The following is an 18,898-nucleotide window of genomic DNA, read 5'->3' on the forward strand; positions in this document are numbered from 1 at the left end:
GAGTCTAATAATGATTGTTTCTTGGAGCAATTTGTTGGGGAACCAACCAGGGTGTAGTCAATTTTGGTTTTAGTGTTGTGTAATCATTAAAGATTAATTAATGATCTCTTACTAAAGGATCCTCCAGGGAAGAGTGATCATAGCATGCTGGAATTTCAAATTCAGTTTGAGGAAAATGAACTTAAGTCCCAGTATAGCATTCTGGTGTTAAACAAAGTAATTACATTGGCATGTGGACAGATTTGGCTCTAGTGGACTATACAGCAAGCTAAACAGTAGGACAGTACACAAGCTGGCGGAAATTTAAGGAGATATCCATTTTCGCCCAGCTAAAATATATCCTAGAAGGGAAGAAATATTGTAAGAGGGGGAAAAAATCATCCATGACTTAAAAAAGAAAGTAAAAGATAACATAATGGCAACATCTAAGGCACAACATATTGTAAAGGTCAGTGCAAGCTAGAAGATTGAGCACCAAAGGGGTACTAAAAAAAAAATTTAAAATACCAAAGGATAGTTATGAAAGAAAGCTAGCACAAAATATAAAAACGAATAGCAAACACTTCTATAAGTATACAAAAAGAGAGTAGCTAAAATCTCTTGGAGGACCAGACTGGGGAGTTAAATAATGGGGAACACAGTTAATAATTGGGAATATAGAAATGCTGAAGACACATCAATATTTTGCCTCTGTTTTCATGGTGGAGGACACTGAAACCAATCCAATAGTAACAGGTAATACAGAGGTTATAGAAAAGGAGGAATTTAAACAGTTACCACCATTAGAGAAAGCATACTGAGCACGCTATCAGGATTAAAGACACACAAGTCCCCAGGACTTGATGGTCTACATCTTAAGGAGATGGCACCAGAGATGGTGGATGCGTTGTTTATAATATTCCAAATTTCTCTGGATTCTGGAAAGGTTTCAATGGTCGTGAAAAATGCCAACGTAGTACCCTTATTTAAAAATGAAGGAAGGCAGAAAATAGGAAACTACAGACTAGTTGTTTAACATCAGTCATTGGAAAATTGTTAGAATCTAGTATTAACGAAACAGTGATGTGATATTCGGGAAGTCAAAACACAATACATCACAGTCAGCATAGTTTTATGAAGGGTAAATAATGTTTGACTGATTTTCTTGAGTTCTTCAAAAAATGTAAAATGATTAGGATCCTGTAGATGTAACATATTTGGACTTCCAAAGGCTTTTGATGAGGTGCCACACAAAAGGCCAGTACACAAGGTAAGATCATACAGGATTAGGGATAATCTGTTAGCTTGTATATAGAGTTAGATATCCAACAAAGCAGAGAGCCAGGATAAATGATTTGTTTTTTCTGGTTGGCAAGATGTAACAAGGTTTGGTCCTTGGCCCAGAACTAATTACAAACAATATTAATGACTTGGATGTAGGGGTAGAATGTACTCTTTGCAGAAGACATGAAAATAGTTGCGAAAGTAAGTTACAATGAAGAAATATGACATTTACAAATGGATATGGATAGGTAAAGTGAATGGGCCAAACTTTGTCAGATAGCGTTTAACATAGGTAGGTGTGAGGTTGTCAATTTTGGTCAGAAGAATAAAATGGCAACTTATTATCCACACAGAGAGAAACTTGAAAATGCTTCAGTGCTATCTCATGCTGCTGTTTGATGCTTGAATGACAGAAAGTTAGAATGCAGGTACAGCAGGTAATAAGAAGGGCAAATGGAACTTCACCATTCATCGCTGAAGGAATGGATTATAAAGGTTGAGAAGTTTTGTTGCACCTTTACAAGGCACTGGAGAGGTTGCATCTGGATTTCTGCATACAGTTTTGAGCCCCTTGAAGGAAGGTTGTAATTGCGTTGGAGGCAGTTCAGAGCAGGTTTATTAGATTAATTCCAGAGATGAAAAACTTGTCTCTGGAAAAGAGATTAAGCAGTTTCGACCAATACTCGCCAGAGTTTAGAACAATGAGAGGAGATCTAACTGAGTTACATAAGTTGCTAACGGAGATTGACAAAGTAGATGTAGAGCAGATGTTTCCCCTTGTGGGGCTAACTAGACTGAGAGGTCAGGTTTATGCTATGGGGTGGCAGATTTAAATCAGAGTTGAGGAGGAACTCCTTTTCTCAAGGGATCTATGATACTCACTATCCCAGAATGTAGTTGGATGCTGGGACACTGAATAATTTAAGAAGGTATTAGACAGATGTTTAATTAGTAATTGGTTAAAGGATATAGGAAGTGGATAGGAAAAGTGATATAGGAAGTGGATAGGCTGAAAAGTGTTCACTTAAGTGGCAGAACAAATTCAAGGGGTTGAATTGCCTACTCCTACCACAGTTCTTATGCTAATCTCCTGCCTTTTTCCTTAATGCTACACATTGTTTCTCTGTAAGTAATCATCCTCTTGAATGCTTTAATTCAATCTACTTCCATTACACCCTAATTGCTATCTGAAAAACTCATGTGTCTTTAAAACTGTGTCTTCCGGTCCTTAACATCTATCCACTCTGTCCAGACCCTCATGATTTTGAAAGCTTCAATCAAATCCCCTCTAAGCCTTCTCATCTTCAAAAAAATCAGTCCCAACTTCTCCAATCTTTCCTCATAATTGAATTGTCTCGATGCTGGAACCATCTTATGCACCCTCTCGAATATGTTCACATCTTTCTTATAAACTATACAAAATAATCCAGCTGAGGTCTAACCAAAGTAGTCATAACCTCCATGTTCTTGTATTCTATGCTCCTATTAAGAAGTATAGAACAATGCATGTTTTATTAGCAACTCTGTGTCCTCCCACCTTTGATTTGAGTACATATACACTTAGGTCTCTCTGTTCCTGGACACACTTTAGAATTGAACCTTTTATTTTATACTGTCTCTAAATGGCTGGTTGGCAATGCAGTTTGAAGCCAACACTGTGGGTTGAATTCCCATACCGATTAACGCTATAATAAAGGATTTTCCTTCTCAACCTCTTCCCTTGCCTGAGGCATGGTGACCTTTAGATTAAATTATCACCAGTAATCTCTAATGAGAGATCAGCCCTATAGTCTGGTAAGACTATGGCTACATGTGGACCTAGTAAATTGCTGCATGAGATCATGAAAAAGCTACAGCTATGTGAGGATAGCTTGATGGCCTTTAGCCCCAGATTCCAGTTATTTCCAGACACAACATAGACATATTTGCCACAGTTACAATGGCTGGATTTTGCAGACCATTATGAACCAGTGGTCCTTGCTCCTAACACTTGACAAAGCATCCTATGAATATCTGGCAATCTCTGTGACGTGGATTTCCCCTTTCCTGATGTCATTTTGAATCTAGTGAAAAATTGAGAAAATCTTCAGGCATCCAGCAAAAGTGATGTAATTAAGCAAAATAAATATATTAATCCCTCAGCCACAGCTACTGGGTCGTCTTTCCTCCTGGAATATGAGAGAGAGGGGAATATTATGGGAGATGAAAGTAGGAGGCATAGCTGTTATTTTTGGTGCTGTTGGGGAGAAAGTGAGCAGGCAACACAGAGACCATGCACGGCTAGTAGTGTTGGGCGTTACCGTGGGTGAGAGTGAGTGGGGAAGTATTACAGGCAATAATGAGCAGCGAAATGCATGAGCCTTGGTGGGAGCAGAAGCAGAGCAGAGTTGCTAGCAGCAGCAGAGAGATCAGATAGAAAATAGTGCCACTTATGTTGGTAGAGTAGAGAAGGTCATTGACTTTTCTCACATGAATGGTGTGCAGTACACACTGATCTTGGTGGCAACCTCAGATGCAGGCTGGCATGGTCTGGTGTCATATTCTCCATTGCTGATCCCGAGGGAAATGAACATCCCATATCTGTACCACTTCATCCATCAGGACGTCAAGGTCGCTATCTGCAAAGCACAGCAACAGTTTCCCTTGTATTCTATTGCTGGGGCAAATGTCAGTAACTGAGTAAGGCAGTTCCAAACTGTCAGTGCTCGACCAGGTGCACAACAAGCTTTTAGAGATGTGAGCATAAGGGGTGCAAGTTTTTCAGAGCATGGGAATAGTACGTTATCAGATGGAGATGGAATTAGATATGAGGGATGCCATAGGTATAGGGTAGGAAAGTAATGAAATGTGTTTGGTGGGATACAGCAAGAGATCCACAGATTATTGACCATTACTGAGCGGAAACGTTTCTCTCAAAAGACGCAAAATTTTATCCACTCAATCAGGCCCTTGCTCGGCCTTTCCTGATGTAAGTAAAACAGCCCCAATCTACCTAGTCTCTCTCAATAGCTGAATCCTCTGGTCCAGGCAACATCCTGGTGAATCTTCTCTACTCTGTAGTGCATTCACATCCCTCCCATAGTGCAGCAACTAGAAGTCAATTTAGTACTCCAGCTTGTAGCCTAACAAACCTTTTACATCAGAACCTGCTTGTTCTTGTATTCAATTCTTTAACTCATAAACACAAATATCCTATAAACTGCAAAACTATCTTTAAACTCATCCTGCTGCCTTCAACGATCTAAGGACACACATGCTCAGGTTCCTCTGAGTCTCTTGCATGTCAGGATTGTCCTCTGCATTGTGTGCTCCCATGCATTAGTAGTTCTCCTAAAATGTTGGGACGTCATCTTGAGATTGTACAGGATGTTGGTGAGGCCACTTCTAGAGTACTGTGTACAGTTCTGGCAGCCTTGTTATAGCAAGGATATTATTAAACTAGAGAGGGTTCAGAAAAGATTTACCAGGATGTTGCCATAATAGAAGATTTTTCAGTGGAACGTAGAAGGTTGAGGAGTGGCCTTATAGAGGTTTATAAAATCATGAATGGCATAGATAACTGAATATGAAGAGTCTTCCCCCTAAAGTGGGGGACTTCAAAACTAGGGGGCATCTTTTTAAGGTGAGAGGGAAAAAAAGTTTATAAAGGGCTTGAGAGACATTTTTAAATTTAGTTTGGGAACATGGTTGGCATGGACTAGTTGGACCGAAAGGTCTGTTTCCATTCCCTGTGACACCTGCCACTGTTTTGCCCATCTAACCAGCTCGTCTATATCATCTTGTAGTCTGAGGCATTCCTCCTTGCTATCTACTGCACCTCTGTCATCTGATCATACCTCATACATTCATGTCTAGGGAAGCAGTTTCATGTTTTGTTTATGATATGCACTATTTTGTTCTATTAACATTTGTTTTTATTTGTTTTCACAGCCAGTCGATGGTCTTCCTACAGCTCAAACTTGCTTCTTCCAGCTTAGGCTGCCTCCTTACTCAAGCCAAGAGGTGATGGCTGAACGTTTACGCTATGCCATTCAGAACTGCAGATCAATTGACATGGACAACTACATGCTGTCTAGGAATGCTGACACTGGAGAAGGTTCCGACAATGAATACTGAGAACTGCTATTTCAATGCAACCATATCACCCTGAAAATCATTTTTTCAATTAAAGGAATCTCAGGAGATTAAGAAAACATGAACTAAGCAGCTTCCAAATAACTTTACATTTTTTTAATGGATCTTTTCTACTTTGCAAAATAAGCAGTGGTGGCAACACAACATTTACACCAAATATGCACCAGTGTTACCTTTTAAGGAAAACTGTTTAATTTGACTTTGTGCACTACCTAAAATCAGGAATTAACTTTCTCCTGTAAAATTGTAAAGTGATTCTTTTGCAGAAAGCATGTACATGTGGTACGGTGACTAAGTGTAGCACTTTTCCTAATTGAAACATCTTGTGTACAGGACCAGGATGGATGATTGCCAAACAGTAATCTGATTATGAAAACTTGACTAAGTGAATCTGATTCTTTGGTACTGAAGTAATTTTCCAAACCACACTGAACAATAAAGCATCTGGCGTGTGCTAACAACAAGCATAGTATTTTCCTCTGTGGCCAATGCATGTTCATTATCACATCATTGTCATCTATTTTATTATTGTGTATAGTTCTATTTCATTCAGAACAAAAATGATTATTTATACTTTAAGGATTGAATGCTTGCCAATTGCTAAGATGTACAGGTTTTATTTCAGTTTAGCTATAATAATTATGATGCAAAGTTAGCTAATATAACATTAAGAAGGAATTTACTATTGCTTGAACTGCTTGTTGAGAGCAGTACTTAGGAGAAGAATCAAAATTGTTGTTTATACTAATCAAACAAAAACTTTCCAACTCCAACTTCAAAAATGAGTATTTTCAGAATTTCAATTTTTAACATTTGCTTAGTATCTTATATCCTCGCAACATACCCAGCAGCTGATAACATCAAGTATCGTTGCTGGGTCCACTGCTTTTCCTCATTTATATAAATAATTTGGATATGAACATAGGAGTTCTGGTTAGTAAGTTTGCAGATGACACCAAAATTGGAGGTGTAATGGACAGCGAAGAAGGTTACCTCAGAGTACAACGGGATCTTGGTCAGATGGGCCAATGGGCTGAGGAGTGGCAGATGGAGTTTAATTTAGATAAATGTGAGGTACTGCATTTTGGAAAGGCAAATCAGGGAAGGACTTATGCACTTAATTTCCTGGGAAGCATTGCTGAACAAAGAGACTCCTTGTACATGGAGTCACAGTTAAATAGGATAGTGAAGAAGGTGTTTGGTATGCTTGCCTTTACTGGACAGTGTATCAAGTATAGGAGTTGGGAGATCATGTTGCAGCGGTACAGGACACTGGTTAGGCACTTTTGGAATACTGGATGCAATTCCCATCTCCTTACTATAGGAAGGATATTGTGAAACTTGAAATGGTTTAGAAAGATTTACAAGGATTTTGTCAGGGTTGGAGGATTTGAGCTGTAGGAAGAGGCTGAATAGGCTGGGTCTGTTTTCCCTGGAACATCGGAGGCTGAGGGATGACATTCTAAAAGTTTATAAAATCATGAGGGGCATGAATATGGTAACTAGACAAATCCCTGGGATTGAGAATGCCAGAACTAGAGGGCATAGATTTAAGAAGCGGAGAAAGATTTAAAGGGGTCCTAAGGGGCAACATTTTCATGCAGAGGGTGGTGTGTGTATAGAATGAGCTGCCAGAGGAAGTGGTGGAGGCTGGTACAATAACATTTAAAAGGCATCTGGATACGTATAGGAATAGAAAGTGTTTAGAGAGAGATGGCGAAAGTGGGTACTGCAGATGCTGGAGATTAGAGTCATGATTAGAGTGATGCCGGAAAAGCACAGCAGGTCAGGTAGCATCTGAGGTGCAGGAAAATCGATTTTTCAGGTCAAAGCCTAGTTCAGGCTTTGGCCCGAAACATCGATTTTCCTGCTCCTCAGATACTGCCTGACCTATTGTGCTTTTCCAGCACCACTCTAATCTTTAGAGGGGTGTGGGCCAAATGCTGGCAAATGGAACTAGATTTATTTAGGATATCTGGTCAGCATGGACGAGTTGGACTGAAGAATCTGTTTCCATGTTGTATATCTCTGTGACTCTTTGACAACATACCCTATTAGTGCCCTGTGATTGGGCTTTAAAATTTTCAAAGCTGAAAGTAAGAAAAATAAATTAACAAAACTTTCTTACAAATTTCATCTGTTTTATTATTGTAATATTTCCACTGACAAGAAAAGTGACTTCATTTGAAAAATATGGAATCTTTTAGCAGCACTCAGTTATATAGGGTAAGCACAGTTGGTGTGAGATCTCAGCAGAGTGAGGTGAAGGCCAGCTAAGTATACTGATACCCTGTCAGATAACCTCACATTTATCCACAATGTACTGCATCTTCCATGCATTTGTCCACTCACTCAGTCTGTCCAAATCACACTGCAACATCTGTGTCCGTCTCACTGCTCACCCTTCCCACCCAGCTTGTGTAATCTGCAGATTTTGAGGTGTTAATTCAGTTCATTCTTCTAAATCAATATATATTGTGAGTAGCTGGGGTTCTGGCACTGAGCCCTAGGGTACTCCACTAGTCACTGCCTGCCACTCAAAAAGACCTGTTTATCCCTACATATTAGAGTCATAGAGATGCACAACATAGAAAGAGTTGGTCCAACTCGTCCATGCCAACCAGATATCCCAACCTAATCTAGTCCCAGTTACCAATACTTGATCCATATCCCTCTAAACCCTTCCTATTCATATATCTATCAGATGCCTTTTAAATGTTGTCACTGTACCAGCATTCATCACTTCCTCATTCCATACGTTCACCACCCTCTGTCTGAAAATGTTGCCCTTTAGATCCCTTCTAAATTTTTCCCCTCTCATCCTAAACCTGTGCCCTCTAGTTCTGGAGTCCCCCACCCCAGGAAAAAGACCTTATCTAATTACCCTATCCATGCCCTTCGTGATTTTATCAACCACTACAAGGTCACCCCTTAGCTTCCGACACTCCAGGGAAAACAGCCTCAACCTATTTGCTCTCCCTATTGCTCAAACTCTCCATCCCTGGCAATATCCTTGTAAACTTTTCCTGAACCCTTTCAAATTTCATAACATCCTTCCAATAGGAGAGAGACCAGAATTGCACACAATATTCCAAAAGTGGCCTAACCTTACAGCCGCAACGTGACCTCCTGACTCCTATGCTCAATGCTGTGACCAATAAAGGACAGCACACTGAATGCTGCCTTCACTATCTTCAATTTTCAAAGAGCTATAATCCTGCACTCCAAAGTGTCTTCATTCAGCAACATTCCCCAGGATCTTACCATTCAGTGTATAATTTTTCGTGTCTGCCAACCAGTTTTTCTATCCATCTCAATACACAATTCAGCATGCTTCGATTAGATTACTTAGTGTGGAAACAGCCCCTTTGGCCCAACAAATCCACACCGACCCTCTGAAGGGCAACCCACCCAGACCCATTCCCCTACATTTACCCCTTCACCTAACACTATGGGCAATTTAGCAAGGCCAATTCACCTAACCTGCACATTTTTGGACTTTGGGAGGAAACCAGAGCACCCAGAGGAAACCCACACAGCCTGAGGCTGGAATTGAACCCAGGTCTCTGGCGCTGTGTGGCAGCAGTGCTAACCACTATGCCACCCAATATTTCACGCTAATCTCTAATGTGGGACTCTTTTCACCCAGAGAGTGGTGAGCATGTGGAATTCGCTATCATAAGCAGTCAAGACCGAAACATTGTGTGATTTCAAAAAGGTGGAGGCTAAAGCAGTTGGGGCTAAAGGGGTCAAAGGATGGCTATTGAGTTGCATGATCTGCCATAATCAACATGAATGGTAGAACAGACTCAAAAACCTAATGGCCTACTCATATTTTCTATATTTCTATGAGTACGCTGATTATACTGTTGGAAATGTGATTCAAAGTGGAATTCAAAGGCTGAGTGGGTATACAAATTACATTGTTGGATATTTGGTTTGAAGTGGAAATTTGTGCAAGGAATTGCAGTGGTGCTTTAATTAGGGTTTACTGCAAGAAGTAAACTTCCCAGAGTGAGAGCTAAGTCGGAAATGATAAAAAGATGTGGGTCAAGAGGCTTACCTGCAGTGAGAGCAGCGGTGGAGTGACAACACAGACCACAGCATGATGCAAGTACAGGGAAGAAGCTGATTGGTGAGTATGACTGGTAAATTATTCTAGTCTTGAAGTAAAAGTAGAATCTTCAGTTTATACCAAGGTATCCAGTGCTTTTCTTCTTTCTTAAGCAGTTACTTTTAAGTATTGGGTTGACGATGGTGATTTTTTTCTTTATAAAAATGAAGAATTATTACAACATATGTAAAGAGTAGAGTCTCAAGTGATTAGGTTGTAAATTAAATCAAATATAATAATAATAGGATGGGTGATGTGTTGCTACTGGACTCCAATGTGACCTAGAGTGAATGCATCTATAATAAGTGTTTGCAGCTAGGGGAACTTCAGATCCAGGTTGAAGAGCTGGAGTCTGAACCATGGTCAATGCGCCGCATCAGGGAACTGGGAGGAGTTACCTGGACACTTTGTCCAGAGGGCAGTTACACCCCTAAGACTAGTGAGTCAAAATTGCAGTGTGATCAGCGATAGGATGGTGTGAGTGCAGGTGAGGCGGTATGAGAACCCAGAAGTTTCAGTTAAGGAGATTTGCCCCCTGCAGTTGTTACAGTTATGAGGTTCTTGCAGATTGTGTTGTCGAAAGTGGGGACTGCAGGGAGGATGACTGCAGCACGTTGGTACAGGAAGAATATAGGAATCTAGTTGTGGTCGGAAATACTATAATTAGGAAGACGGATGCAGTTCGCTGCAGCCATGAGGGGGAGTCCCAAAGGCTGTGTTGTCTGCCTGGTGCCAGGATATCTCCTCAGGTCTGGAGAAGAACTTGAAGTGGGAGGGGAGGGATCCAGCAGTCATTGTCTACGTTGGTACCAATGACATTGATTGGACTAAAAGGGAGGTTTTGCTCAAAGATATTGACTTTTTTTCTAATCAACCTGTTCACAGGTTATTATACATCATTGGAGCAGGTGGGACTTGAACCCGGACCTCCCAATCCAGGGATAGGGACACTATCACTGCATCAGAAGGCAGCTTCCTGAAATATTTTGAACAGTTATGTGCAAAATTTAAAAGCAATAAAATAATAAGCCAAGGTAATAATCTGTGGGTTACTGTGTGAAGTACAGACAAATCCACAGAGAGTAAGTACAGTCGAGGAGTTAAATCCATGTTTCAGAGAATGGTGGAATGGGTTTTAGTGGAGGAATAGTGGCACCAAAACTGGAATGGTAAGGGGCCGTTCTGGTGGGATGGGCTTCACTGGTACAGTGCTGGGACCAGTATCCTGGCAAATTGAAACCAGGGCTAAAACTGATTAGAGATAGGGAGGGCTTGGGAGAGTAGCCTTACGCGGTGTGACAATATGGCAGCATTACAAAGCAGCTATTTGAATAATATCTAGAGTGGGTCAGGAAAGGACAAAGTGTACAAAAAGAGGAAAGAGCAGTAAATAAGGTCAAAGAGGGAAATAATGTTTTAAAAAAAAATGAACAGCTCCTTTTTGAACACGTCGCAGTCGAAACAAAAAATAAATGAATTGACAGCACAAATAACAAGTTAATGGGACAATCATTAGCCATTAAAGAGACATGGTTGCAAGAACAGCACTAGGAATTGAATGTTCAAAGATATGTGATTTTCAAAAGGGCTGGCAGCAAGGAAAGCATGATGGAGTTTTATTGTTGATGTGGGATGAATAAGTATGACAGCAATAAAGAATCTTCTATCGGAAGACATAGAATCCAAGTGGACCTATGAAAGAAACAAATAGGGAAACAAGGCACTGGTAGGAGTAACCTATATACCCCGAACAGTCACTGGCACAGAATAAATCATCAGATGATGAAGATATGAAACAAAGGCAGGACATTAATCACTGGTCATAAAGTCACAGAGATGTACAGCATGGAAACAGACCCTTTGGTCCAACCTGTCCATGCTGACCAGATATCCCAACCCAATCTAGTCCCACCTGCCAGCACCCAGCCCATATCCCTCCAAACCCTTCCTGTTCATATACCCATCCAAATGCCTCTTAAATGTTGTAATTGTACCAGCCTCCACCACATCCTCTGGCGGCTCATTCCACACACATACCACCCTCTGCGTGAAAAAGTTGCCCCTTAAGTCTTTTATATCTTTCCCCTCTCGCCCTAAACCTATGCCCTCTAGTTCTGGACTCCCTGATCCCAGGGAAAAGACTTTGTCTATTTATCCTATCCGTGCCCCTCATAATTTTGTAAACCTCTGTAAGGTCACCCCTCAGCCTCCGATGCTCCAGGGAAAACAGCCCCAGCCTGTTCAGCGTCTCCCTATAGCTCAAATCCTCCAACTGTGGCAACATCCTTGTAAATCTTTTCTGAACTCTTTCAAGTTTCACAACATCTTTCCAATAAGAAGGAGACTAGAATTGCACGCAATATTCCAACAGTGGCCTAACCGATGTCCTGTACAGCTGCAACATAACCTCCGAACTCCTGTACTCAACACTCTGACCAGTAAAGGAAAGCATACCAAACGCCGCCTTCACTATCCTACCTACCTGTGACTCCACTTTCAAGGAGTATGAACCTGCTCTCCAAGGTCTCTTTGTTCAGTAACACTCCCTTGGACCTTACCATTAAGTGATTTTGGTCTTCATCTAGATTGGCAAACATAGAGATGAGGGAGACTACAGAGTGTATTTGGGATAGCTTCCAAAACATTGTTTTGGATCCACCCAGAGATCAGGCTATTTTGCATCTTTTAATATGTAATGAGGCATGTTTAATAAATGATATCAGAATAACAGATGCCCTTGAAAATTGTGACCATAAATCAGTAGAATTTAATGTTCAGTTTGAGAGGGAGGATGTGGATTGCAGCCAAATGTACTAGGCTTAAATAAGGGTAATTACCACAAAACAAAGGCATAACTAGCTGGAAAGGACTGGGAAAGCAGTTCAGTAGCAAAAATGATTGAGGAATAATGGCAGATGTTTAAGAAAATAGCGCATGATTCACAACAAAGCTATATCCCCATGAGGAAGGGGGATTCTGTGAAAGGGATAACCCAGCTATGGTTAACCAGGAAAGTTGAGAACAGTATCAAGTTTAAACAAAAAGCATACAAAATGCGGGAATGATTAGTGGTAAGCAAGAGGATTGAAAAAGTCTTAAAACTATCAAAAGGTGACGAACAGAGCAGAGGGCTTTGGAAGGACTCATCCATGAAACACAAAAAGCTAGCGTCCAAGTTCAGCAGGTAATAGGGAAGGCAAATACAGTGTTGGCTTTTGGTTCAAAGGGAATAGAGTATAAATGAAGGGAGGTTTTGCTCAAACTATACAAAGCACTATTCAGACCATAGCTACAATACTGAAAATAATTTTGGACCCCATATCTAAGATATACTGGCATTGGAGGCTGTCCAGGGAAGGTTCACTAGGCTGATACCAGGTGTGGAGAGACTACCTTATGAAAACTTGAGTAGATTGGGTCTGGGTACTCATTGGGAATTTAGAAGTATGAAAGGCAACCTCACTGAAAGATGAAAGATTCTTAAGGGACTTGATAGGGTGAATGCACAAAGGCTGTTTCTCCTTGTATAAGAGTCATGCAGAGTGTATAATCTCAGAATAAGAGCTCATACATTTAACATAGATAAAGAATTTCTTCTCAGTAGTAAATCCACAGATTTTTTCTGTACCACTGAGGGGTGCACAGGATAGGTCATTATGTCAGGCTTGAAATACTTAGACATTTATTTTAAAAGTCAATAAGGGAATCGAGCGTTCATAAAATCCCTCGTATGGAAGCAGGCCATTTGGCCTATCGAGTCCACACCGACCCTCTGAAGACCATGCCACCAAGACCCACCCCATCCCTACATTTCCCTTGGCTAACACACCTAATCTGCACATCTTTGGACGGTGGGAGGAAACGCACGTAGACACAGAACATGCAAACTCCACGCAGTCTCTGAGGCTAGAATTCAACCTGGGTCCCTGGTGCTCTGAAGCAGCACTAACCACTGAGCCACCAATCCGCCCCCAGTCACCGGACCCAAAATGTTAACTCTGCTTTTTCTCGATGGATGCTGCCACATCTGCTGAGTTTTTCCAGCAATTTCTGTTCTTATTACTTCATTCATCAATCCTTCTGGTACAAAGGATTCTTCCTACTGTTTTCAATCAGTAGTTAACCATGAAAAGTGAGAAGGAGCTAAGTAATATTTTGATTAAATGTTAAGTGGTATAATTCCCTTTGCTCAAAATTTGTTCTGGGGAAGAAGCAGGAAAGTGGAGTTTAGGAATAATCAGATAACCTGTGATCTCATTGAATGGTAGAACTGTATCGATGAGCTAAATGGTGTATTTCTTCTTCTCTGTCTTATGGCCTCAAAAGTGTTATTAAACCTCAACAACAGCCAGTAAATTAACTAGTGTGACAACAGAGTTTTCAATTTTAATAAGTTTTATTTTAAGTAGCATACAACTGTATACTTCATTTACTAAAAAAGATAAAAATAAAACTGGATGCTGGAAATGGGAAACCAAACAGAAATTGCTGAAGAAACTCTGGCAGCATCTGTGGAGAGAAAGCAGAGTCAGCATTTTAGGCTTAGTTCCCAAGGGTCACTGGACCCGAAATGTTAACTCTGCTCTCTCCCCAAAGGTGGTGCCAGATCTGCTGAGTTTCTCCAGAAATTTCTGTTTTTATTACTTAATTTAGCAATTTGCTTCTTTCTGCTATAAAGGATTCATTGTTTTCAGTCAGTTGTCAACCATTAAAGTGAGAAGGGGTTGAGTAATATTTTGATTGAATAGTATATCATTCACTTTCTGTCTTTATTCAAAATTTAGTGTCAAGTTGGTTGTCAGACTTCCTGTTGAAAGACATTAACTTATCCAAAGTAATAGGGAATGACACTCGGAAGCATTTTTCTGAAGTAGAATTGGGTTACTTTCTTCTTCTAATTTTAATCCTTCTGAGGTCGTTGACCACTTATTCCACAATAACCTGTTGCAAAACTATCCAACTCCTTTGGAATCATCGTGTATCACCTTACCTGGGTCAGAAATAAGAATGAGAGATGTCTATCCTCTAACGCAATGGTTTAAGAGTGGGGGACGGGCAAAAAGAGACAAGTGGCTGAATGTTCCCAACTTGGAAAATGATTTGAGAGCTTGGGCTATTTCCAGGTCCCAAACCCAACTACTGCTGCCCTAGTCTTGCTGGTTGGATTTAACAGGAGGATGGCTAATTCACAAGCTGCCTCCTGCCAGGGTCAGCAGGTGCTCAGCACTGTGTGAGGGCAAGTCAGCATGTTCAAAGTCTATGTGAACGTGTCAGTTATTTTGAAAATGGCTTCAAGCTCATTGGACCCTGCTTCCTGGAGATGGACCATAGCCATTTGAGTTGGAAGATTTATGCACCACAATGTTGCCACAGAAGCTCAAAGACTATAAATTTCAGTTACCATTCCTTAGGTGTGGTGTCCCCTCAACCTTATCCTTTGTGGCTGGTTTTTTAAAATTTCTGTCAAGCATCCAAGATGGTGAGGCTGACAACTTGACATTACTGTTGGTCCTCTGATTACTATGGGTCCTGTGACTCTGCTGCCTTCATGATGTGCTCACCATCCTTAATATGGACAATATTCTAAGAGGTAGATCCAACCTCCAGTGGCTTACTTACGGCAACATTATTTAAATTTAATTAATTTATCCATAAAGAAGCAAGCATTAAATCATAAAGAAACTGATTTGTATTTTTTTTAAATTTGGATAATAAAATTATGACAATAGTGCTTATTCCTGCCATCAACACAATTGTCCAATAATCTCAACTGTGATTCATTTTAAAATAAAGATTTATATTTATTGAAGTGGACAATTTCACAAAGTATGAAAGATTGGTGCAGATTCTAAAACAAGATCTGGATGATTTTGTCCTTTCGACCATTCATGGGATGACTTCAATCGGAATAAAATGATTCAATTATATCTTTGTACATTTTCAAAACAACACCTCTTTTCAATTTCATTGTTGGACCTGTGAATACAACATAAAATTTCAAAATATGAAAGATTAAAACTCAAAATCTAGACCATTTATTTAAGGCTACAGTGACCACCATATGCAATTATTCCCCTACCTAAACTTTATTAGATTTGCATCTATTTCTTACTGTGACTTCAGTTGAAACCAGTACCTTATTTAAAGAATTCCAGTTATTTACTGAAAGGGAAAAGCCATAAGATTCCACAGTTTAAATAAAGTGTTTGGCTAACTTGCTATCCTAATACCCAGAAATAACAAAAGTTAAGTATAAGTTAACAGGTAGATTGTATCAAATATGAATTATAAATACGTTGCACATTAAGAATTGAAAATAGAAAAAGATCATACAAATTGGCTTAGTGTAAAGGTAACCAAATCCATTCACAGTATCAGTCAAAACTCTCTCTTTATTACAAATCTTAACACCTCTTCGAGTCATAGAGCAGGGAAACAGACCCTTCGGTCCAACCAGTCCATACTGAACATAATCCCAAACTAAACTAGTTTCACTTGCCTGCTCTTGTTCTATATCTCTCTAAACCTTTCCTATTCACATTTTTATCCAGATGTAGTCTGATCCCAGCAGCTATGACCCTCTAGTTCTAGACTCCCTCACCCCAGGGAAGTCTTTGAGAACAATTTCACAGCTAATCTGGGATTTGAACCTAGGACCTCTCACATTTTAAATGGAATCATACCCCTAGGCCATTTGTGATTATGTTGCCCCTTCCACAAAACCCAGGTTAAAACAACCTTTTCAAAGAGAGATTGTAAAAGCAGAGGTGCCGAAGTCTCTAGGTTAAGAGGTCTTTAGTTTTTTAAAAATAGTTGGTAACAATGTAAGGGGAGTGGCCAGTTCTCCCAGATCAGGCTTCCTAGATTTTTTTAGCTGCATACGTTGGAAGCTGTTTGGATCCCAGAAAGGTTGCAAGCTTCAGTAAATGGTTCCTAACTAGGACTTTCTCTGAAATCTCTCGCTGTTAAACTGCACATAAGAATCTGTGTCTGAATTTATCTTTTTGCCAAGGGGTGTGTTTATGGGATGTTACTACATTGGAACAGTTAATTACTAATAGTTATTGTATCTAGTGTTCAGTTAGGTTTTCCAATAGGTAAGTTATTCTGAATTCCTCTATCTTTCTTTTGTTTGACTATAGTGTTTAAATAAATTGTGTTTTGCTTAGCCAAGAGTGGTTTGACCAGTTACATCACACCCACTCCATATCTACCTTTAAAGTAAGAAAACTTTGGGGGTTGAGGCTACCTTCTTAAAACATTTTGAGGGGGTCTGGCCTTGTCTATAACACACTGAACCAACCATCCAGCACAGGAGGAGGCTATTCATTCCACCATGTCTGCACCAGCTGAATAAACCAAAACACTTCCCATTACTGGCACACTGCAGCTTACAATATTTCGGGTGCAGATCCAAGTACCTTTTAAATAACTTGAGAGGTTCACTTCAACTGCCAAACTGAACAAGAAACTCCAAACATCACCAGCTCTAGGTTTTTCTTCATGACTCTAATCCTTCTTAAATCTGGATCCCCTGGTAATTGATTCTATCTCCATTTTTTTCTAAAATATTTTTCTAAAAATCATTGATCAATTTCTAGTTTCTTTCTCCTTTCAAGTGCTGAAAGGATTTGTTTCAAAAATAAGAATTCCTTTGCAAGTATATGAACATTGGAGAATTCTGAATCTAGCTAAATACTCTTGGCTTAGAAGCTGCACATACTGGAAACCACATCTGCTGAGGTGACTGGTACCCCTGAACTGATTTGATTCTCCTGCTAGGAGAAATACTGTTCTCTTCTGAGAACTGAACTCTTTGCAGTGAGAGTGACTGCCCTTGATATTAAGGCTGTATATAACTCTCAACACTATTTCCCCCCCAACAAACAGTACAATGGCATCTTCCCCTGCAACTGCTGAAGGTGTAACACCTGTCTGTTTGCTTCCTCCCTCCTCAGTATCCAAGAGTCCAAACACACCTTCCAGGTGAAGCAGTGCTTTACCTGCACTTCAAGCAATCTAGTCTACTGCATTCACTGTTCACAATGTGGTCTCCTCTACATTAAGGAACGAAGGAGAGATTGCATGACAACTTCGCAGAACACCTATGATCTGTCCACAAAAAAAGACCCTGAGCAACCAGTTGGCTGCCGTTTCAAAACACCACCCAGTTCCCTGGCCAACATCTCTGTCCCAGACTTGCAGCAATGCTCCGGCGAAGTTCTTCACAAGCTGGAAGAACAACACCTCATTTTCCACCTGGGAACTCTACAGCCTTCTGAACACATTGTCAGGTTCAACAATATTAGGGCTTGAGGCACCTTCTCCCGTGTCCTTACCCCCAACCCCCACCCATCAGGCCTTGCTATCATATGGTCTGCTGTTCCACACTACTTGTTAGCTGCTAATATCCCCATTCACAGCAATTCATTCTCTAGGCTGACCGTTAGTCATTCCTTTGTCTGTCCAACTGTTCTCTCTAAGCTCTATCTCCATCTATCCTTTACTCCTTCCCCCCTTCCCTCCACCCTATCGTCTGCATAAAAAACAACATTTACTTAACAACCATCAGTTTTGAAGAAGGGTCATCAGGCCCAAAATGTTCACTCTGATTTCTCCCCACAGAAGCTGCCAGACCTGCTGAGCTTTTCCAGCAGTTTCTGTTTTTGTTCGATTTCCAGCAAACACCATTCTTTTGTTTTTTTTAACCATAGATATGTCCCAGAATTGTTGCTTCTCAGATTTTTGATGTTCATCTAAATAAGTGTCAAGGCTTACACGAATTCTATTTGTCAATTTTTCCACAATCATTCTTTCCCTTACATTTTCATAATTTTTCTCAAACTTTACTGAATGAAACCACTGATCCAACAGCATTTGTTTTTCTCTTTCAAATTCTACAACTATCTGATTTGTTTCTAATTTGGATATGTTCGTTATCATTTCTTATGGTTTTACCTCCCAATCTGCAAATTGTTCTTCTGACAAACTGGTATATATATTCACAGCTGTACTTGTAAGATTAGAGTTCAAATACCTTTGGCCATTTTGTCTCTTCAACTATCTTTTCATATATGGTAAAGAACCTTTTAATTTCATCTTCTGTAAATTTAGGTACAAAGTGCAGAATTGTAGTTAAATTAAATCCCTCATTGGCATCAGAATTATCCACTAATGTCCCACTTTTTTACTTCATTTACTCCAAGCCAAGTCATATTGTCAGATTTTTTTCGCTCTTTAGCATTCAATATTTTTTTTAAAATTCTTCTCTTTTGTAGACTGACTTACAGAGAAAGATCACTCCCATTTCAGATTTTTAAAAAATCTTTATTTAGCTGACTTTCTCCAGTCTTTTTGCATTGGACTGTTGATAACTTTTACTAAGAT

At 40.0% G+C, this 18,898-nt stretch overlaps 2 protein-coding genes across 4 annotated transcripts in view; one reads left to right on the plus strand and one right to left on the minus strand.

Annotated features, from left to right (window-relative positions):
- Positions 1–5,861, plus strand: part of LOC140478739 (probable E3 ubiquitin-protein ligase HERC1) — a 342,968-nt gene extending 337,107 nt beyond the window's left edge. For all 3 annotated transcript variants that reach the window (XM_072572056.1, XM_072572075.1, XM_072572064.1), the window contains exon 78: positions 5,194–5,861. In XM_072572056.1, coding sequence (XP_072428157.1) covers positions 5,194–5,379 — 186 coding nt within the window. In that variant the 3' untranslated portion in view covers positions 5,380–5,861. The remainder of the gene's footprint in view (positions 1–5,193) is intronic.
- A 9,394-nt stretch (positions 5,862–15,255) lies between these two features.
- The window catches only part of LOC140478761 (long-chain-fatty-acid--CoA ligase ACSBG2-like), a 111,433-nt gene continuing 107,790 nt past the window's right edge, over positions 15,256–18,898 (minus strand). Inside the window, exon 14 of the mRNA XM_072572110.1 lies at positions 15,256–15,487. Within this exon, the coding sequence (XP_072428211.1) occupies positions 15,411–15,487 (77 nt within the window). The 3' untranslated portion in view covers positions 15,256–15,410. The remainder of the gene's footprint in view (positions 15,488–18,898) is intronic.

Source organism: Chiloscyllium punctatum, chromosome 1 (genome assembly GCF_047496795.1).
Source record: "Chiloscyllium punctatum isolate Juve2018m chromosome 1, sChiPun1.3, whole genome shotgun sequence".
Lineage (NCBI taxonomy): Eukaryota > Metazoa > Chordata > Chondrichthyes > Orectolobiformes > Hemiscylliidae > Chiloscyllium > Chiloscyllium punctatum.